General features: G+C 37.7%; 1 protein-coding gene across 2 annotated transcripts in view; it reads right to left on the bottom strand.

Annotated features, from left to right (window-relative positions):
• Window positions 1-23,955, bottom strand: part of LOC104596915 (protein ROOT HAIR DEFECTIVE 3 homolog 1-like) — a 108,132-nt gene that overhangs the window by 13,008 nt on the left and 71,169 nt on the right. For both annotated transcript variants that reach the window (XM_088888733.1, XM_088888734.1), the window contains 2 exons: window positions 17,419-17,497; window positions 11,670-11,835 (listed from right to left, as the gene is read on the bottom strand). In XM_088888733.1, coding sequence (XP_088744859.1) covers window positions 11,670-11,835; window positions 17,419-17,497 — 245 coding nt within the window. The remainder of the gene's footprint in view (window positions 1-11,669; window positions 11,836-17,418; window positions 17,498-23,955) is intronic.

The raw sequence follows: 23,955 nt of genomic DNA on the forward strand, positions 1-23,955 counted from the left end.
TGATGACATCTGATTGTTCTAGTCTTATGGGAATGCTTAACTGTAATACCTCCTTGAGACAGGACTTTATAAAGGATGGTGTTAATTTTTACTGCAAAAATTTGATTTGTGAGTTTAAATGATAAGATTTGCCTTTTTGGTTGTTGTTTTCTGAATTCTTATATCTCTTTTATTCTGGCTCCAGGAGGGGGTGTAGGTGATTTCAGTAGCCCCTTGGAAGCAGAATTAGGGCCTATTTCGAGAGGGCTGATATTGCTACTCAGCATGGATGGGATAATGTGATGGTGATCTCAGACTTGCAGGTAGTTATAAAGATGTTTTTTGGACATGCCCGGATAAGCTGGTCTGGATTTTAGAATTGACTAAATCTTCTTGTGTAGTTAAATTTGCATATAGACACAGAAAAGTTACTTTAGCTACACATTCTGTAGCAGAGAGGGCAAAATATTTTGTTAGGGGCAGATGTTGGTGGTTTCATCCTTCTACATGGTTGGAACTCTTTCTTTGTAATTTTTAATATCCTTGTTTTAGTTTCTAATGAAATTCACCGTTTCAAAAAAAGTGATTGTAGCCCATGCATTTTATCACTAAGCATGGGACGTAATTATTGGTTACAAAGCCCATAATACAGCCATTGCATTTACTGAATCCGGCCGGTCTCCTATTAACATCTCTGATCCGGTTTGATTATTCTGTCCACTACAACTCACAGCAAACTTATTCAATCTGCTTTGCTATGATTATAATTTTTTTCTTGAAAATGGCTATGAGGCCTTGATAGTTTGAGGATGATAGTAACAAAAAAAATAGAAAAATGTATGATAGAAAGGAGAGAAAGGAACTTAGTAGTTTGAGAGAAAAAATTTAGTAGATATATTTTGTCGTTTCTCTCAGATGTTTCGAATCAGTACAGGACGGAGGTATTTATAATAGATAGAGTCAGTTGAAGGTGAACCGACTTACATTGGAAGAAGACTGACATTAACTTTCCTTGGGAGAAGAATCGACTAACATTGGAACTAACTTACTTTGGAAGATGTAATGACTCACATTGGAAAGAAACTAGCATTGGAAGTGAGCTTGACTTAACTGTTCTTCGAGAGAGCTGATTTAATGCTTCTGAAAATGTGGAACAACATTTAATACTCCTCATTGGTGCACATTTCAGCAACTCCAATCATGTCACGTAACAATTCGAACTTGCCTCTTGGTAGTGCCTTTGTGAATATGTCTGCTAATTGTTCTTCAGTTTTGCAATGTCTGAGTTCTATTTCTTTGTTTCCTTCAGCTTCTCTGATAAAGTGATACTTGATACCAATATGTTTGGTTCTGCTGTGAAATATGGGATTCTTTGCCATTGCAATAGCTGATTTGTTATCGCAGTAGATTTCAGTAGCACCAACTTGTGATTCTCCCATGTCATCAAATATCCTTTTGAGCCATATAGCTTGGCTCGTTGTTATTGCTACTGCAATATATTCTGCTTCAGCTGATGATTGGGCGACTGTTGCTTGCTTCTTTGAAGCCCAAGAAAATATCCCTGATCCAATTGTGAAAGCGTAACCAGATGTATTTTTCATGTCATCTACTGAACCTGCCCAATCACTATTTGTGTAGCCAATGAGTTTAGAGTCATGTGCGACTCTGATGGAGGCCCATCCCAAGGCCCATCTCACTCCTAGGGGCGGCAGCTCCTAGGATAAGGTCAAGAATCCAAGACTCATCAAGAATTCAAGAATTCAAGACTCATCAAGAATTCAAAGAATCCAAGACTCATCAAGAATTCAAAGAATCCAAGACTCATAAAGAATTCAAGAATTCTAGATAATCCAAGATTCATGCATGGATAAGATCAAGGGAGATCGGACGGGGGAGATCAAGTCAAGAAGAGTTCGATCCTATCTACAAGTTTGAGATGTTTAGATCAAATCTAATTTCCTTTCCTAGTTCTTTTATAATTTCTCAATGTATTATAAATACTGCTATTTCCCAGAATTATGAATCAATTGATACTTCAGATTTTTAGAATTTCTTCAAGTTCTCTTCTTCCTATTTTCGCCACCTTTTCTCTCTCCTAGAGAAATCAGTGTTTTCGCAAGGTGCTAGCGAACACCCGGTGCTTGCATAGCCAGCTCCGGTTCTCATTGCTTCCACGCTGCGTCAGGTAGTATCAGAGCAGGGAATTCGCCCAGTCATGTCCAACCCAGGCGATAGCAGTCGCAACCCACCCCGTGACGGAGATCAAGGGTTCCCAGCTATTTGGAGAGCAATCGAAGAGCAGCGTACAACCACACGTAACATCGAACGGCACTTGGCAGAGGTGACTGAACAACTGCAAACCTTGTTACGGGAGGTTGTCCCACGAATCCGGGAAAATCCACAGCAGATTGCAGGAGACGACCACGACATACCACCCGTCGCTACTGCGTCCCGACGCCCAGTTCTTGATGACGACAGTGATGACGATTTTGAATTTGGTGGTGCTCCAGTTTTTCTCGGCAACGACAGAAACGGTAGAAATTGGCACAATCAAGGTAATTTCAACCCCCGTAGGAATAATGATGAATTTAAATTCAAGGTAGATATTCCTACTTTTAGTGGAGATCTTGGTATAGAGGGACTTCTGGATTGGATCACAGAAGTCGATAGGTTCTTTGATTACATGGAAATACCAGAGGAACGAAGGGTAAAATTAGTAGCTTTCCGAATAAAAGGAGGCGCATCTGTTTGGTGGGAACGGATGAGAGAGACCCGGATGAGAGAAGGAAGGGGTCCTGTTCGAACCTGGAGGCGCATGAAACAATTAATCAGAGGTAGATTTTTACCTCCTGACTATGAACAATATATGTTTGAATCTTATCAGAGGTGTGCGCAGGGTTCTCGTAGTGTTAATGAATATACATCTGAATTTTTGAGATTAGCTGAAAGAAATCAATTATCTGAAAGTGGTAACCAGCAAGCAGCCTGTTATCTAAGCGGTTTAAGACCGTCTATCAGAGATAAAATTGGTGTACAGATGGTTCTTAGTGTGCAGGAAGCAAGGAACCTAGCCTTGAAAGCAGAATTAATATTCCAGGACAAGGCACGCAGTGATAATTATCGCCGGTACAGCGGGAGCGACAACAGACCGGCAACTGTCGACAGAAACAAATCAGTTCCGGCAGTACAACCTTCTCACCCGGCAAGTACAAGTAATGCCGGTAAGGCTACTACCGGAGGACATACTCGAGGTAATCCTTCCAACCCTCCTAAACCCAGTAACCCTTATGCAAGGCCTGCTCCTATTAAATGTTTTAAATGTAATGAGGTTGGACATAGATCCAGTGACTGTCCCAGGAGGAAGGCAGTTAATATGGTAGAAAGGGAGGAGGAAGAAGATATTGAGGAGGAAGTATATTGTGGACCTGATGGGGAGGATGAAGAGGGTCCATATGAACATGAGGAGTATACTTGTGTGGTAAGAAGATTAATGTTGTCCCAGAAAAATAAAGATACTTCTCAAAGGCACAGATTATTTCGTACCAGATGTACTGTCAAGGGAAAATTATTTAATTTAATTATTGACAGTGGTAGTCAGGAAAATATTATTTGCAGGGATGTCATCCAACAATTACAACTAATTTCTGAAAAACATCCCAACCCATACACAATTGGGTGGATCAAGGAAGGAGGCGGCATACAAGTGGAAGAACGCTGCAAGGTCCCTTTTTCAATTGGTAAGTACCATGATGAAGCATATTGTGATATTGCAGATATGGATGCTTGCCATATTTTGCTAGGGAGGCCTTGGCAATTTGATACAGATGCAAGGCACATGGGTAGGAAGAATACCTACCAACTTGAAAAAGAAGGAACGCGTTATACTTTGTTACCCATAGCAGAAAAAAATATTACAAATACTCCAAAGGCACATGAGAAAAATTTCCTTACCATCACCCATCATCATGCTGAATTTGTTAAAGAATGTAAGGATACTCATGAGATACATTTGTTAGTCGTAAAAGGAGAAGATGTTAATGATTAAAATACAATTCCAGCTGAAATACAGGGACTACTGGATGAATTTAATGATGTAGTTCCGGAGGAGTTACCAAATGAACTCCCTCCCATGAGAGATATACAGCACCATATTGATTTTGTTCAAGGAGCTAGTCTACCTAACCTCCCACATTACAGGATGAGTCCTACGGAAAATGAAATTTTACGAGGAAAGGTAGAAGAATTATTAAAAAAGGGACACATTCAAATCAGCATGAGTCCTTGTGCAGTACCTGCCTTATTAACACCTAAGAAGGATGGCAGTTGGAGAATGTGTGTCGATAGCAGGGCCATTAACAAGATCACCATTGGGTACAAATTTCCCATTCCTAGGCTGGACGACATGCTGGACCAACTAAGCGGAGCTGTAGTTTTCTCAAAAATAGATCTCAGGAGTGGATATCATCAAATCAGGATCCGTCCTGAAGATGAATGGAAGACAGCCTTCAAGACTAGAGATGGCTTGTTCGAGTGGTTGGTCATGCCCTTTGGACTAACCAACGCACCCAACACTTTCATGAGGCTGATGAACCAGGTATTGTGCCCCTTCATTGGTAAATTTGTGGTAGTCTATTTTGATGATATTTTGATATACAGCAAATCTATCACTGAGCATGTGGGACATATTAGGGAGGTCCTGAAAACATTGAGGGAAAATAAATTATATGCTAATTTGAAGAAATGCATCTTTATGAATGATAATTTATTATTCCTGGGATTTATTATAAGCAAGGATGGTGTGAAAGTAAATGAGGAAAAGGTGAAAGCCATTAGGGAGTGGCCGACCCCATCCACTGTCACAGATGTCCGGCAATTTCATGGGTTGGCAACCTTCTATAGGCGCTTTATTAAGAATTTTAGTAGTATCATGGCTCCCATTACTGAATGCTTGAAAAAGGGGAAATTTCATTGGGGAGAAGAACAAGAGCAAAGTTTTGCTCTCATAAAAGAAAAATTATGTACTGCTCCTGTTCTTGCCTTGCCAGATTTTAATAAATTATTTGAAGTTGAATGTGACACCAGTGGAGTTGGCATAGGGGCTATATTGTCCCAAGAGAAAAGACCCATTGCTTTCTTCAGTGAAAAATTATGTGAAGCCAGGAGAAAGTGGTCTACTTATGACAAGGAGTTTTATGCTGTGATAAGAACCTTGAAAACATGGGAACACTATTTAATTGCAAAAGAATTTGTTCTCTATACTGACCACCAGGCCCTAAAATATCTTAGTGGGCAAAAGCAATTAAGAAGTGATTTACATGCCAGATGGTCTGCTTTCCTAGACAAGTTCCCCTATAAAATTGTGTATAAGACAAGACAGCAAAATAAAGTGGCTGATGCACTTAGTAGGCGTGTAGCTCTCATCAAGACCCTCAGCATTGAGATTGTGGGTTTTGAGTGCCTAAAAGACTTATATGCCCAAGATGAAGACTTCCAACAGGTATGGGAGAAATGTGTGAATAAGCAGTCAGCAGAAGACTTCTTTATTTATGACGGGTTCCTTATGAAAGGGGAACAACTGTGTATCCCTTGCACCTCCCTCCGCGAAAAGATCATCAGGGATTTGCATGGGGGTGGACTAGCAGGACACTTGGGAAGGGACAAAACAATAGAAGCTGTTAAGGGGCGATATTACTGGCCGAAATTGAGAAGGGACGTGTCTACCATCGTAAGCAGGTGCTATGTTTGTCAGATAGCTAAGGGACAAACCCAGAACACAGGTCTCTACATGCCCCTACCCGTTCCTACTGCTATATGGGAAGACTTGTCCATGGATTTTGTGCTAGGCTTGCCAAAGACCCAGAGGAACATGGACTCCGTCTTCGTGGTGGTTGATAGGTTTTCAAAAATGGCTCACTTCCTCCCATGCAAGAAAACAGCAGATGCATCCGCAATAGCCAAATTATTTTTCAGGGAGATTGTTCGCTTACATGGGGTACCCAAGACCATCACTTCATATCGTGACACACGGTTCCTCAGTCACTTTTGGATGACCCTGTGGAGGTTGTTTGATTCATCACTTAATTTCAGCAGTACAGCCCATCCGCAGATAGATGGACAAACAGAAGTGGTAAATCGAACCTTAGGGAATTTAATTCGCAGCATATGCCGGGAACGGCCGAAACAGTGGGACTTCGCCATAGCCTAGGCTGAGTTCGCCTATAACAATGCAGTGCATAGTTCTACAGGCAGATCCCCATTCTCCATCGTGTACATGAAGGTCCCTAACCATGCACTGGATTTAGTGAAACTACCCAAGGTACCCAGCGCCAGTATCTCAGCAGAGCAAATGGTAGAACAAATCCAGTCCGTCCAAGATGCCGTGAAGAAGAAGCTAGAGCAATCCAACGCCAAGTACAAGATGGCCGCAGACAAACACCGCCGACCTCAAGTGTTTGATGTAGGTGATGAGGTTATGGTCTTCTTAAGGAAGGAAAGAATTCCCGTAGGTATCTACAACAAGTTGAAGCCTCGGAAGTATGGTCCATACAAGATCGTGAAGAAGATTAATGATAATGCCTATATAGTGGACCTACCAGATCATATGGGTATATCCAAGACCTTCAACGTGGCTGACCTTCACCGGTACTTGCTAGAGATAACACTTGCCTATCCTCGTCTCGACTCGGGGTCGAGTTCTCTCCAAGTGGGGGAGAATGATGGAGGCCCATCCCAAGGCCCATCTCACTCCTAGGGGCGGCAGCTCCTAGGATAAGGTCAAGAATCCAAGACTCATCAAGAATTCAAGAATTCAAGACTCATCAAGAATTCAAAGAATCCAAGACTCATCAAGAATTCAAAGAATCAAAGACTCATCAAGAATTCAAGAATTCTAGATAATCCAAAATTTATGCATGGATAAGATCAAGGGAGATCGGACGGGGGAGATCAAGTCAAGAAGAGTTCGATCCTATCTACAAGTTTGAGATGTTTAGATCAAATCTAATTTCTTTTCCTAGTTCTTTTATAATTTCTCAATGTATTATAAATACTGCTATTTCCCAGAATTATGAATCAATTGATACTTCAGATTTTCAGAATTTCTTCAAGTTCTCTTCTTCCTATTTTCGCCACCTTTTCTCTCTCCTAGAGAAATCGGTGTTTTCGCTAGGTGCTAGCGAACGCCCGGTGCTTGCATAGCCAGCTCCGGTTCTCATTGCTTCCACGCTGCGTCAGACTCGGTACCAAATTCCATAGTTCTTTGTACCTTGCAAATACCTTAGTATTCTTTTAGCGGTTCCATGGTGGACTTGACTTGGATTCTGCATGAATCTTGATAGCAGACTAACTGCATACATGATGTCTGGTCTTGTAGCAGTTAAATAGAGGAGACTTCCAATCATGCTCCGAAATTGTGATTCATTTGCCTTTGGTGAGCCATCTTCCTTTTTGAATGCTTTAGTGTTGTCTAATGGGGTGGATACTGTTTTACACCCCTCCATTTTGAATTTCTTCAAAAGAGTTTTTGTATACTTCTTTTGTGAGATGAAGGTCCCTTCTTCTTCTTGAGTTATTTCAATTCCAAGAAAATAGTGCATTAGGCCCAAATCGTTCATCTCAAAAGTCTTCATCATGTCTTCCTTAAATTTCTTGACCATCTTCACATTATTTCCTGTATAAATGAGATCATCGACATATAGAGAAACAATAAGAGTATCATTTGTACCTTGAGTCTTGATGTAAAGTGTTGGCTCACTATAGCTCCTCTTGAATCCTTGCTCCAAGAAGTAATTGTCGATTCTGCTATACCAAGCTCGTGGACTTGTCTTCTTGTCCTTGCACCACGAACCCTTGAGGTTGCTCCATATAGATTTCCTCCTTAAGATAGCCATTGAGGAATGCTGATTTCACATCTAGTTGAAAAGTTTTCCATTTCTTCTGTGTAGCTAGTGCTATCAATGCCCTGATTGTGTCAAGGCGAGCAACTGGAGCAAATGTCTCATTGTAGTCGATACCATATTGTTGTGAGTATCCTTTGGCAAGTAACCTTGCTTTAAGCTTCTGGATTGAGCCATCTGAGTTAAGTTTTGTCTTGTAGACCCACTTAATTCCAATAGTGTCTTTGTCTTGTGGACGATCCACAAGCTCCCAAGTCTCATTTTTTTCGATCATTTTTATCTCTTCATTCATAGCTTTTCTCAAATTTTCTTCCTTAAAGGCTTCTTCAATGCTTTCTGGTTCTATGATCATCAAGTTGCATGTTTCATATATTTCTGTTAAGGATTTAGTTCGCCTTGGTGGTGAGTCCGGAGTAGACTGTGAAGTTTGTTCCGGTTCTGATTGTGTTGGCGAACTGGTTTGATCATGATCTTCTTCAATTCCTTGACTTGGTAATAGGGGCAATTTGAAAGTCTTCCTTTCAATTTCTTTTGTCTCCCAATTGTATGCAGCATCCTCATTGAAGCTTATGTCTCGACTGATTATGAGTTTTTCTTTTTATAAGCTATAGACTCGATAGCCTTTTAATTGAGATGCTTTGCTAGTGGTTTTTGCACCCAAAAACTCTAAGATGCTTTGCTAGTGGCTTTTGCCCACTCCAAGCTTCAATTGGTGTTCTATCTTGCACAGATTTAGTTGGATATCTGTTGAGCAGATAGACAGCAGTGCTTACTGCCTCTGCCCAAAAAATTTTGGGAAGACCCTTTTCCATGAGCATGGCTCTTGCTGTCTCCATAACTGTTCTGTTTTTTCTTTTGTACACTCCATTTTGTTCTGGAGTGTACCCGACTGTGATTTGATGCTCCATGCCTTCATCTTCACAAAACTTGTTGAATTCATTAGAAGTATATTCTTTGCCTCTATCACTCCTTATGGTCTTGATGTTGTGACCACTTTTCTTCTCGACACGGGCTTTGAATTTTTTAAAAACATCAAAAACCTGTGATTTTTCTCGCAAGAAATAAACCATGTCATTCTAGTATAATCATTAATGAAGAGAATGAAATACCTGTTTTGATTATTTGATGGAGTACGCATTGGACCACAAACATCTGTATGAATTAACTCTAGTGGCTCTTTGGCTCTCAAAGCCTTGCCGGATGGGAAGGGTTATCGGTGTTGTTTTCGAGCATACACCCTTCACAAACATTGTTGAACACCTTGACAGCTGGTAGGTCACGCATCATGTTCTTCTGTTGAAGAATTTTTAATCCATGGAAATTAAAGTGTCTGAATCTTCTATGCCATAGCCACGACTCGTCTACTTGTGCTTGCATTGCTATATAACTTGCATCTCTCCATTGAATGGGAAAACATCTGTTTTTTGTCATTTTTGTTTTTGCAATTTCAAGGGACTTGTCTTGCTTGTCATAGATTGTGCAAGAGTTTCCCTCAAAATGTAAAGAATAACCTTTTTCAATCATTTAGCCCACACTGAGTAGATTTTGATCAATGTTGGGAATCAAAAGTACATCATTTATGTATTTCTTGCCTTGTTTGGTGTCAACAACAATGGTGCCTTTGCCGGTTGCTTCCATGAAGTCGCCATTACCAGTTTTGACTTTTGTCTTGATTTTATCAAAACTATGAAAGATGCTTTCATTTTTAGTTATGTGGTTACTACACCCACTATCAAGATACCAAGTATCCTTTTTTTCTTTTATTGCAGAATGACAAGCATAAAAGATATTATTTTCCTCATTTTTCTTTTCTAAAAAATTAGCTTGATGGGTTTTCTTCAATCTACAAGCTTTTTCAACATGGCCGAATTTTTTACAATTTTGGCATTGTGGTTTTCCTTTAAACCAGCAATCTTTCTCCAAGTGGTTTCTCTTCTTACAAATACCACATGAAGAATACTTGTCATTATTTTCTTTTGGTTTTCCTTGTGACTTTCTCCCATCAACTTTTGGTTTATGAGACCGTAGATTAACTTTAGACTGAAAGGAAGCCTCAACCGAATTTTCATTCTACCTATCACACCTATTTTCATACGTCTCAAGAGAGCCCATTAATTCAGTTGGTGATAGTGTTTCTAGATACTTTGTTTCTTCTATCACCAAAATTATTGCATCATATCTCTCTGTACAAGAGATTGGAATTTTTTCAACTATTCTCTTGTCAGAAATAGTCTCCCCATAGGCTCTCATTTGATTTACTATTTCTTTTATTCTAGAATAGTAATCTTTTGCAGTCTCATTATCCTTCATCTTAAGATTTTCAAAATCCCTTCTAAACTTCTGCAATTTAACAGGGCGTACCTTGACAGTTCCTTGAAACTCCTCCTATAGTGTTTCCCACGCTTCTTTTGCAGTTGATGCGCCCATGATTCGAGGAAATATCTCCTCAGCCATTGCTTGCTGCAAGCAAAATAATGCTTGACAATCATTTTGTTGATTCTCTTCATAGATATTCTTTTGATTTGCTGAGAGAGCAGAAGTATCTTCAGCAATACAGAAACCTTCCTCAACAATTTTCCATAGATTTTGTGACCGAAAATAGGTCTTCATTTTGATGGACCAAAAGTCATAATTTTCTCCATTGAAAATTGGAAGAGAAAGAGTAGAGCGATTGGCGTCAGCACACATAATGGTTAGAAGAAATTACGCCCAGAAATTGATCGAACAAAGCTCTGATACCACTGATAGTTTGAGGATGATAGTAACAAGAAATATAGCAAAATGTATGATAGAAAGAAGAGAAAGGAACTTAGTAGTTTGAGAGAAAAAATTTAGTAGATATATTCTGTCATTTCTCTCAAATGTTTCGAACCAGTACAGGAGGGAGGTATTTATAATAGATAGAGTCGGTTGAAGGTGAACTGACTTACATTGGAAGAAGACTGACATTAATTTACCTTGTGAGAAGAATCGACTAACATTGGAACTAACTTACTTTGGAAGATATAACGACTCACATTGGAAAGAAACTAGCATTGAAAGTGAGCTTGACTTCACTGTTCTTCGAGAGAGCTGATTTAATGCTTCTGAAAATGTGTAACAACATTTAATAGGCCTGTTCCATTTAACCAAAACAGAATATAGAGTACAGAGTGACATATCCTGAAGCAAAATGGGGTTGATTCAATCAAATACAATATCAAACTGAGTCCGGATCTGCTGATCACAACACATTATTGGCCAAGTTCACCTTGCCGCACATCAGGAATATCAGTGATGTAAAGTACAACCTACGTTCAACCTATGCTCCCGATGTGTGGCTGGATGAACATGCCCAGTAATGTATTGTGGTCAGCAAATCCCAACTCATGGGAACTAAGAATAAGAACTATTATTCACCACCCATCTTCCAAGCTTATGGGCCACCCAATTGCATGGTATGGGGACAAAAGAAACAGTGACATCCAGACAGCTAGAGAAGATGAACAGTGAACTATAATGGATCGAACAAGCTGGACCCTAAGTGGACACCTTAATTGCAAATGCCTCAATTTGAGGAGTGCAAACTTACTGTATCATATTATCCATTTGTTTTCATAATGAAAACCCCTTTTTTACATGTTCCTCCTTTGATTTTAATGCTAAAGGATTAATACTTGAGGTAATATTTGATTTTAACGCAAAGGAGAAGGTATCCAATAAACAGAAATATAGAAGCGGTGCAAGGTCTTAGGATATAAAGCATTAATACGAACAGATGAGTAATAGAAAATAGCAATATCAAGATTTGAATACCTGTGCATATTTCATTAAATTTTTCCATGACATGCTCGCTGCAATCACTTGTAGATAAAGCAAAAGTTTTCCCTCCATTCAGAGCATTGTCCAATTCTTTCTTAAAAGTACTTAAGGTTATACACCGTTGATGATCCAATAGGCCTTGATAAGAGCGTTCGAATAGCTGAAAATATTTGTGAAAGAGAAATAATGATAATGGAACATAGGTTAACCATTTTCTAAATCTTTGCAACCTTCTATATATAATTCATAAAATGATCATGAATTATGAAAATGATTATGACAACCTTGGATTACAAATGTTCCGTAAAACCAAACTTAAATGATTGAAATTAAAGATTACAAACTCATGCGAAGTATGAGATGTTCAACAGAAGAAACCTACACCATCTTACATTTTTCATGCAATTTGGACTCTGTACTTTTTACATGCTCGAGACTCTTGTATTACTAAAAAAATCCAAGAAATATCAATTCGTAACTATCACTATCTGTGTTACCAAAAAAGAACTGTTTACAATTGTCAAGGCGTAATCTCGTTGGACAAAGATCAGATCTGCTTGAATCCTATATATCTCACTAATGTTTGAATTTGAATTTCATCCATCAAAAAATTTTGATCGGGCATGGAAGAGATACGGATATTATGTTAAAAATAAATTAAATTAAAAATGATCAAAATCTTATATTTTATTTATGGGCCTGTTCTATGAAATTAATCAGAATGAATTAAATAAATTAAAAACGACTTCAATGAGACTTGTACTCGTGAACCTAAATGAAAATATGATACGGAAAAGTACCGATAGGCTCATTGCAGATTTCTGAATTCCACTGCTGTCTATAAAAATTCAAAATGTCAAATACCTCCACTCTATGCATCAATGCCTACCTATGAATTGGCATCAATTCCGAACTATCACCTACCCCAACTGTACTTTGGGCCTAAGAATTCTGATCCTGGGCTGAACCGTCATTCTCAACCCAGTTACAAGTTTGTTCACATCACCCCTGCTCTTCTTTCTCTCTTCCCCCATTTTGTTTTCCTCTTAACTCTCTCCTTCCTCCATTCCACCTTCCCATCTCTCCCATTATGCCAAGTCACCTAGGGTTTAGGCTATCTTATTAGACAATGTCATCATTCCTCTCAATTCACTCCTACTGTATAGGAACTTCTAATTTATCTCCACATCCCCTATATTTACTATAGAAATTGGGTGCATCGTAGATTACCTATAAGACCCTAATCGATAATTTTAGGATTAATAATTGTTAAGGCTTCTTCTGATCTCTTAGTAGAAGCCAATCTTCAGAACTGATACTTTCACGTCTAGAGCCATGTTGCCCTAATATAACACTATGAAGTTTATAATCATTTTAGGAATTAAATTGTACACATTGATATAAATTTAAAATTAAAATAGATCTCCTAAAACCGGTGTAGAAGCATATTTAATTGCTTCTCTTATTTTCAACTTTTGTTTCATTATTTATTACTAAAGAGAGTAACATTCAGATGCAGTTAGTTTTGTGAGCAAGTGTATTTGTTCTAATAAGATACACTGGCAAACAGTGAAGTGGATTCTCAAGTACTTGAAAGATACCTTCAATGCTTACTTAGAGTTTGGAGGGAATAGTGACTGTTTGATTGGGTATATTGATTTAAACTTACAAATTATCCCAACAAGAGGAAATTACTTATAGGATATATACATTTGTTATTAGCTGGAAAGTCATCTTGCAGCCTACATTTCTTTTTATCTACTACAAAGGCCACAAAGTATATATTTGGTGATGACTGATGTATAGTTAAAGAAACTATTTGGTTGAGAGGTTTGTTTGGTGAGCTTAGTTTAGGTCAAAAGATTGTTGTCCTTTATAATAATCAAAGTTCTATTCACTTAACCAAACACCAAATCTATCAATGGAGGATGAAAAACATTGATGTGAGATACCTTTTGTTATTGAGTATAGAGACATTGTTGTTGAGAAGATTGGTATTGTAGTTAACCCAACTGATATGTTAACAAAAACCTCTCTTTGTGGTCAAGTTTAGGCATTGTTTTAACTTTAAAATGGTGTATGTAGCATTTAAGGTATTAAAATTGGGAATTATGTGGAGAAGTAAGAAAGAAACAACTATTTTGTGGTACTTGATGGAATACAAATCAAGGTGGAAGTTTGTTAAGTTATGCCCTAAATTATTCTTGTGGCCCTCCCCTTGACTTGACCCACATGTGAAGAAAAACCCAAAAGGAAAGTTTCATTGAGTTATGTTGTGGATGTGGAGGCCTTCGGCATGAAGCAAGAGAGAACAAAAATAGTGAGAACTTGGGTGTAGTAGGGTTTAGGGTTCTTTGTGTGTGTGCAGATTTCTCAACCTTTGTATTATCCACTATTTCTTTAATAGATTTCTGCTCCTCCATCACCAGGTATGTAGGCCAAAGGCCGAGCCATGTAACTGTATGTGTTCTTTGTTTTTCTCCTCTTGATTCTCATATTCTTTGTTTTTGATTCACTTTATTGTGCCACTTGAATATGTATCTAGGTTTTATCTCAATGACAACCTTTATCTTCTCCATGTTAATGAATAATTTTCCTTAGTATTATTGATCCTCCTTTTTCAATTAAGTAATATTCATTCTAGGTTGTGAAATAATCCCTATTTCAATTGACATGCATATATAGTTCTCAGATTACATAAAGGTATGAAATCATCATCCCATGTTAAATAACTTCCATTTTTTCCGGTTGTAATTTGCATAAGTGAGCAATCCCAGACTTATGATTCAACAATACTCGCTTTAATAGTTCTATTTTGTAATAAAGGTTAATTGTCAATTTTATAATACCTTTGATTTTAGAATCAAGTTCTTGTTTCTCTAACATTAGTAACTAGTTCTCTCAAGATAGTTGAATAATTCTATTTCCGTTCAATTAAATCATCAAGTTAACTAGTATGTTTAATGTTAACCTATTTTATCTGTTTTTATTTTTAAGATGCTTAGTGGATCAATGATTGTTTAGATCACTGTTTTAAAAGTACAAGGTGCAGAAAAAGTGCAAGGGGCAATATGCATCCAAGGTACAAAGCACAAGGTAAGGTGCACACCTTTTCAAAGAAGGCATAAGTACAAAAAAGAAAGCCAAAAAATAATATATATATATATATATAAATTAAAAAAATACTAATCATAATATAAATAAAAATATAAATTTTATTTTCAAAATAAGTATTTTAGCTTAACCAATTGATTATGTAGTCCATTCATATATTCGTTTTTCTTTTTTTTGTTAGCTAAACCCTGGCATTTTAATTTGTGCATTACATGACTGATGGAGTACTTCTGCGTGAGACCCTGAAAGATGGTTGAGTTCCCACTGGATCGACCACTTGCTAAGATGCTCCTCGTGGAGGAACAATTAGGATGTGTGAATGAGGTGCTGACAATTGTTTCAATGTTGTCAGTGCCATCAGTGTTCTTTCGGCCTAAAGATAGGGCAGAGAAGAGTGATGCAGCAAGGGAGAACTTCTGTCCCAAAATCAGATCACCTGACATTATTCAATGTGTACCAACTGTGGAAAGCAAACCAGTATCGGGAAGACTGGTGTAATGAGCATTTCTTGCATGCCAATGGGTTGAGGAAGGCAAGGGAGGTCATGTCTCAATTGTTGGACATAATCAAAACCTTAAAGATTCCACTTACCACATGTGGGCCTCTGACTAGGATGTTGCAAGGAAAGCCATTTGTTCGGCCTATTTCAACAATGCAGCAAGGTTGAAGGGTGTGGGGGAATATGTCAACTGTAGGAATGGGATGTCATGCCCTGTTTTTCTCGATGGTTGGCTGACTGCTTAGGCCCCATGTTTTTCTCAATGAAAGAGTCAGAGACATTGATGCTGGAACACAAGAAGCAGTAAAAGGAAGAGGAGACAGTAACGGAAGAAGAAATGGAAAACTTGAGGAAATTACAAGCAAAGGTGAAGAGAAAAACCAAAGTCAAGGAGAAGCAGAGGAGGGAAAGGCAATAACAACGGGTGTGGATGCCAGGATTTCGTCCACCAAAAAAATTTGGCTTGTAATTGTATATTATGTTGTTATCATATTGTTTTTACTTAATAATATTTTACATTGAAATGAGATATTTTACTGTATATAGAGATGGAGGTTTAGGCTGTACTCATGAGATTAACCATGTTGGGATTTTGGATAATTTTTTTGTAACTTTGTGGTGCAAAGGGTTGAATGCATCTTTCCCCACTAGTTTTTGCCAAAAAAAATTTTTTTGGTCTTAAATATTTTTTTATTTAAAAAAATAAAAAAGAGAGAGCATACAAACTTCATAAACAAGGGAGTGTTTTTTACTCTCATCAAGGTATTATTTTCACAGGTGTAAAAAAGTATTGAAATTAACCTTCTATATAAAAAAAAAAAGGAACATAGCTCTGAATCGGTGGTCAACTAATTGCCAGCTTTGCCATAAATAAGGCTACGTGTGGCAATCGGATATGATATAAGCCAGCGTCAATTAATTGCCGGCTTAGCCATAAATAAGGCTACATGTGGCAATTGGATATGATATAAGCTGGCAATCAACTAATTATCTGCTTAGCCATAAATAAGACTACGTGTCGGATATGATATAAGCCGGTGGTTCAGACCATCGCCTTAAGTAACTGGTCAATTTGGGCAAAACCTAAGCAGGCGCTACAGAAACGGAGACACAAATGGCAATTTCAAATCTAGCCGGCGATCTACTTTTATTTGTACTAGTGGTTTCCAATGTCTATTTTTAAAAATATTATTTTATTTACTTTTTCCCGATGGTGTATAACTGCCGGTATAGGGAGGGATAAGCTGACAATTTTGATAAACCATTGACAATGCTTCAATTCAATGGCCTAAGTTAATACCACCTTCGCTGGAGGTTTTATGTGGATATAGCAGCGGTTTCAGTTTTTTCTGACGATGGCAATACCGGGAAAGAAAGACCACCGATAGACTGCCAGCTTAAGTCAATACCGACGGTCATGAAATTTGTGCCAACGAATCCAGACCACCAGCTAAAGGCTGTTTTTTTGTAGTGAGTATTGATACAATATGTTCCATATCAGACATATTGTATCATATCGGCAGGGTTCCAATACAACTATTTAAAGGTGTTTTCAAAAATCCACTTATTTTATTTATTAAATAATATAAAATATTTATAAACGGAAATTTTGAAAAAAAAAACTGAAAAAATATAAAATGTACATTGTAAAAGGCATTGATACACCTCTGCCGATACGGAAAGGTGTATCGATACAACTTTGTTAGTTTGTTTAATAGCATTTAACGGGAGCCTATATCCAAGGGAAAAAAGAACCAGGAAAGACAACAAAAAGTGAATTTTTAGAACCTTAGGCTCAGTTTTGTAAGAGTGTAAATACAAATATGTACTGTATAAATACATATAAAATAATATAAAATACAAAGTTTTATACTTTACAAATTTGTATTTGTACTCCTTCTAAATTGAGCTTTAAAGGTACTTTTAAGTAGGTTATGAAACCTTAGGGTTATGTGCTACATTTACACTACTGTGCTTTAATATTTTCAATACCACAAAACATATTTTGGTAGAATAAAATTTGTGTATTAATTCGTATCTATATTAGTATTAGCATTAGTATTATTTAACTAGTAAACAATCTAAAACAATCCTTAAATCATATGGAAGAGTAAATGAGACATTTCTTACCTGCCGCGCTTTCTCTTTCAAGCTCTCTCGCTTTTCTGCTCTAACACTTTCATCAAAATAAATAGTTTCGTTGTCATACCTACAAACACAATAGTCAACTCGTTAACCCAATAATTAACCTAGATACTTCAGTATCGCTCATTGGGAACATTACAATAAAATATTATATAACACACCGTCAATGGAAAATTTGTAATATAGAATTTAAGAGGAGGATCAATTATATTACGACATATTTTTGAAGCCTGTTATTAAGAAAATTTCTTTCATAATGGTCAGGATTACAAGGCTTGTACAAATAAACAGTAAGAAAAATGAAATAAAACTACACTCAACTTGCTGAACAAAAGGCAATAGTGAGCACAGGAGTGAAAAAGCTCAAGATATCTCTGCAAACTGCACAAAATTTCAAAAATGCCAAAAAAAAGGAGTACTTACCTCCAACAGAAAATGGTTCATGAAGCATAACTCGCTCACATATAGGATTTATATATGAAGAAACATAATGTCAAGATAGACCCATCCATGCCACTACAACTCTACAAGGTCTAAATCCAGACATACATAGAAGTAGGGGAAGGCCAAAGCCAGCCTCCTACAATCTTGTGCCTGACTCCTTTCTTTCCGAAAAGGATTGCCTTGTCATTCTAACTCATAAGGCCACGTTTGTTTGGGGTAGAAAATCAAAACTGGGTAAATTTTACACCCCAGTTTGATTTTTCACATATTTGGAAAAATCTGTGTAAAATTGATTTTTGAATTTTTTTACACCGATAATCGATGTAAAATATACATTGAAATTATCGATATAAAACTAACGTCTCTTTCTTCCCCTCTCTCTCTCTCTCTCCTCCTCTCTTCGCAGATCAGAACCTAGGGCGGCAGTGGCACTGGCGATTTTTATCTCTCTTTCTCTCTCTCTCTCTCTCTCTCTCTCTCTCTCCTCTGTTTTTCTTCTTCTTCTTCTTCCCCCTTTTTTTCTTTCTCTGTTCCGTTATGGCTGCTGTAACCAGTTGTAGCAGTAGATCTGAACCCAGGGTGGCAGCGGTATCGGCGATTTTTCTCTCTCTCTCTCTCTGCTCCTTCTCTCTTCTTCTTCTTCTTCCCCCTTTTTTTTTCTTTCTCTGTTCCGTCACCACCACTGCAATCAGTTGCAACGGCAGATCAGAACCCAGGGCGGCAGCGGCACGGCTATTTCTCTCTCTCTCTCTCTCTCTCTCTCTCTCTCTCTCCCTCTCTCTTCTTCTTCTTCCCCCTTTTCTTCTTTCTTTGTTCCATTACCTCCGCTGAAACTGGTTGCAGCAGCAGATCTGAACCCACCTCCCACCTGTCTCTCTTTTATTGTTCTCTCTCTTTCTCTCTTCTCCTCATTTTTCTTCTTCTTCTTCCTCTACTTCCCTCCTCTCTTTTTTCTTCTTCTTCTTCCTCTGCTTCCTTCTTCCTCTGTGTAAATTTTCACAGAATTTACAACTTGACAATCAAACATAATTGGTGTAAATTTTTAAAATCTATTGGTCCCAATTTCCATGGACAACTAAACCGGTTCACATTCTCCATAGGTGTAAAACTGAATTTACGCCTAAAACAAATGCCGCATAAATGAAAATAAAGAGGTTAGAAACGTCAAACTAAATAAATCCCAATAAAAAAGAAGTATGTCCACCAATTTCTTAGTAAAGCACTCAAAAAAGTCAAGTAATCCATGCTTAGGATGTTAGATAACATTGGGTCATTGGCAACTTACAGCAATAATCACGTGCAAAAACATCTCCACAAGGGATTTTGCAGATTTGCTCAACTAATGGAAGTCACCATCATTAATGAATAATGGTAAGGAGAACTACCTTGGCGCCCCACTGTTGATCAATGGAAGTACATACTCAAATTGGAAATTTAAAATCGAAAAATGTCAAAATAAATAGAAGAACTGGAAAGCCAATTGCCTCTCGCATGAAAGGAAGAGAAGTGCCCATTGAATCTACAATTACCACTATCCCTTCCTACTTCGCGGTCACGCAACAGGTCTTACAAGCTATCTGTTCTCGGTTCAAAAGTTTGCCCACAGGGGCATTTTAATCCTTTTCTGTAATCTGGTATTCCCCTGTTAAGAATCATTTAACAGGGACATTTTAGTAACTTTTGCATATTTTAGGAATAGAACTACAGTGCAGGTCGAGAGGAAGGTGTACACAGCTCGTATTCCCTCCTTGAAACCCACTTTTCTCCTTCCTCCTACCTTCTTCTTGCTTTCTACAATGTAAGACAGGTTTCCCAACTTTTTTTCCTCTTCTTTCTCTTATAGCTGTGAATTCGTTGGTTACTATTCACGCTTCTGTTTTGTGCCCTAGGAGTTGGGAACTCTTTTTCAAGACAAGCGACTAAAGGACTGATTCTCCCTTAGTAAAAGAGGCTTTAGTGCTTTGAATTGATTGGCTTAAGGTGTTTGTGATGGTGTACTAAGTTTCTATTTGACGCAGTCCTAGACATGACTACGGATATTTGTATTGAGTTCGGCAGTTTCATGATAGTGTGTGGAGTTTAGTTTGGTGTGTTGTGGTGTGGTAACTTACTTCCTATGGTGTGGGGAATCTTTTGATACTCTAAAAGATTGTGCAAGCCTTTGTTTGTTGGATTCTAAGGCACCTAACTACTGTAGCAAGGTAATATTGTACCTCTATTTGGGCTTAAAGTTGTTGTAGTGTATTTTTCATCTTGTGGTTGATGACTAGTGTTGTCAATCTTTGTCGTTTGCTGTTTAACTCTTCCTATGGTCGCCTTTAGTAATAGCTCCAAGCCCTCTATAGTAGTGCAATTGGACTTTATAAATACCTAGCTAACCATCTTTAAGCCCAATGGTAGTAATTATGTACTATGGGCTAAATCGGTGAAAGTTTCTTTGATTGCTAGAGGGAAGTTGAAATATGTAAGTGAAGATCAATCCAATAGTGGATTTGAGGGGTACAGTGAATGGGTGCAGGATTGGAAATTCTCAAATTATGACTGTTTATGGAATAGAATGGAAAAAAGCATTAGTGTTAATCTCATGTTTATGGACACTACTAAGGAAATTTGGGAGCATGCGCGATAATTAAATGGATGGAGCAATTGTATTTATAATAACCCATGGCTCTCTAGGCTTCTCTTTAACACAAATTCCCATATGTGCAATGCCAAAGTTAATGAATTTATACACTGGATTGTGGTACTTTGAGATGTTTTCTCTTCTAGCTTTGACTCTACTTTGGTAAATCAAATCTTGTTCCTAAAACCTCTGTTGTAAAAATAGTAAAGAGGTATAATGGAACTTATCGGTAATCGCTTTTCAAACCAAACTTGGAATTGAGAATTGCAGGGAGAAAGAGGGCTGAATCGTGCCACCAGACCTCCGCGAACCACAGAAGATTGATGCTCAGATTTCAGAGAAGATAGAGAGTCAGAAAATTGTTATGTGTTGATAGGGCCGGGCAGCACTCTTCTTATAGAGTGCTCTCAGACCCGAATGGACATAGATGTGTCCTTTCAGACAGGAGCCTCTTCATAATATTGCACCTATTCGAAGAGGCACAAGGAGGAAGAAGAGACACAAACAGGAGAAAACGTTTTTGATTTAAAATTAAATTCAAAAATGAAGAGACAATTTAAAATTTAAAAAGTTTAATTCGGTTAAAACAAAAAAGATTTTGTGCATCGCGCGTACACACACCCATACTCGTACCCATGCCTTGACTTGGCCTGGCCTAGCTCGGTGCGCGCGTGTGAAAAGGACCCCCAACCCCCCCCCCCCCCCCCCCCTCACATACATGTTATATCTATAGTGCTCTCTCTTATGGGTCCTTACACATAGAGAAAGTAAAGTAAAGCTACAAATATACTCAACTTCCACTCCTTTCCCAAGCAATGTGGAACAAGGAGTCTTCTCATTCACTCAAGGATGGGAAGAGGAAAAGACAAAAAACAAGAGGGAGGAGAGAGATTCTTGAAAATTTGAATCTCCCTCTAACAATCTCCCACAAGATTCAAAATTACAAGAAGATCGAACAATCTGAGCATCGCAGTGAGAAAAGTATTCATAGTGATGTCTTTTGGACTTCAATCAACACTTACGTATGATAGGTTATGTTATAGAGTACAGGTGGAGTCAAAATCCTTCAACCTTTCCTCTTTGTCGTAACTAGCTAACCGGCTAACCAACTCAATTCACTAGTTCTTTAGTGGTTCTTTTGTTTTAGAACATTTTGACCTTGTTCCCCTCTTGGAATCATAAGTGTTTATAGAGTTAATCCAAGATCTCTCTTAGAAGGGGCCACACTTCACACTCACTTAGGTCAGTTATTAGTATGCACTACACACAGTATTCCTAACTGATTAAGAGCCTCATGTTCAACCTCCTCAAACTGCAGTGAGTACTATCTTACCTCGGCATCTGAAATGGGACACAAATGACTTTATAACGGGCTTCAGCCCCATTCCTACCGATGCCTCATAAACCACCTTAGAAGTCTATGGTTTGGTTAACGAATCTGCAAGGTTCTTTTCAAACCTTACTACAAGGTCCTAAAGCAATTGTACCTTCGCTGAGGTATTGTCTTACCAGGTTATGCCTTAAGCGGATGTGCCTTCTTTTACTATTGTACGTCTAGTTCCTAGCTCTGGCTATTACTGCTTGGCTATCACAATGGAGATAAATGGACGGAACCGGCCATGGCCAAAGTGGCATATCTGCCAACAAGTTTCTTAGTTACTCTACCTTGGACCTCGCCAATTCTAGTGCAATGAACTCAACCTCCATTGTTGAACTTGTATTGCATGACTGTTTTACCGATTTCCACGATACTACTCCTCTACGTAGAATAAACACATATCCACTGGTGGAAGTACTATCCTTTGAATCTAAAATCCAAATTGAATTATTAAAGCCCTCTAAAACAGGAGGAAAACCTGAGTAGTGTAAACCAAAATTTATAGTTCCTTTTAAATATTTTAATAAAATTACTAGAACTTCCTAATGTTCATTTCCAGGATTATGAGTATGCTGACTTAATTTTTCCACAGCTATAGCTATGTCTAGTCTTGTACAGTTCATTATGTAAGATATAGATCCAATTATACTTGCATACTCCTTTTGTGAAACGAGTTCTCATACATGTTTTCTTAAGTAAATATTATAGTCAATAGGTGTTTTAACCGGTTTACAATTATAGTGTCCAAATTTCCTAAGAATACGTTCTACATAATGTGATTAGGAGAGAATAAAATTTCCTTGTTGTTTATGGATTTTAATCGCCAAGATTACATTAGCCTTACCTAAGTCCTTGATATCATATTTGGACGTTAGAAATTGTTTTGATTCTTTTACTGCCTCTAGACTAGTTCTCATTATTAGCATATCATCAACATATAGACAGATCATGACTCCTATATTATTTTCAAATTTGTTATTGACACATCTATCAGAATCATTTCTGTTATATTCATTAGTTACTAACACATTATCAAATTTTTCAAGCCATTGTTTGGGAGCTTGTTTTAATCCATACAAAGACTTAATTAATTTACATACTTTATTTTCTTGTCCTGGCATTATAAAGCCTTTTGGTTGCTTAATATATATTTCTTCCTCTAATTCTCCATTTAGGAAAACTGTTTTCACATCCATTTGATGAACTACCAGTTTGTAAATGGATGTTATAGCAAACAAAACTCCAATTGTTGTTAATCTTGCAACTGGGGAATAGGTGTCAAAGAAGTCTAAATCTTTCTTTTGTCTGAACCACATAGCAATTAATCTGGCCTTGAATTTATCTATTGTGCCATCTGGTTTTAGTTTTTTCTTAAAAATCCACTTACAGTCCAGTGCCTTAGTTACAGGTGGAAGATCTTCATGTTTCCAAGTGTGATTAGTGATTAAAGAGTCTATTTCACTTTTTATAGCTTCTTTCCAAAATACTGCATCAGGTGAAGTTACAATTTCCTAATAGGTTACTAGGTCTTTGTCTACTAGAAATATGAACATTCCATCACCCAAGTTTGTTTCTCTTCTTTGTCTTTTACTTCTCCAGTGCCTTAGTTACAGGTGGAAGATCTTCAAGTTTCCAAGTGTGATTAGTCATTAAAGAGTCTATTTCACTTTTTATAGCTTCTTTCCAAAATACTGCATCAAGTGAAGTTACAACTTCCTGATAGGTTACTAGGTCTTTGTCTACTAGAAATATGAACATTCCATCACCCAAGTTTGTTTCTCTTCTTTGTCTTTTATTTCTCCTTAAGTCCGGTTCTTGCCTAAGTGAAGTACTGACTCCTTGAGCACTCACTTACTCTTGGTTTCAAATTGGGTGTTGGGAAGGTTACCTATTTATTATTTCTTTTCTCCAAGGAAAGATGTGCTAAAAGAACTCTACATCTCGGGACTATATTATTGTGTTGTTTTTGACAACATTTTCAGTTGTTTTAATTAGGAGGAACCAATAAGCCGCACTGTTTTGTGCATATCCAATGAACACATAGTCACAGGTTTTCGATCCTAATTTCTTTCTTTTA

The sequence above is a fragment of the Nelumbo nucifera genome, chromosome 5 (assembly GCF_055504915.1).
Source record: "Nelumbo nucifera cultivar China Antique chromosome 5, China Antique-T2T, whole genome shotgun sequence".
Taxonomy (NCBI): domain Eukaryota; kingdom Viridiplantae; phylum Streptophyta; class Magnoliopsida; order Proteales; family Nelumbonaceae; genus Nelumbo; species Nelumbo nucifera.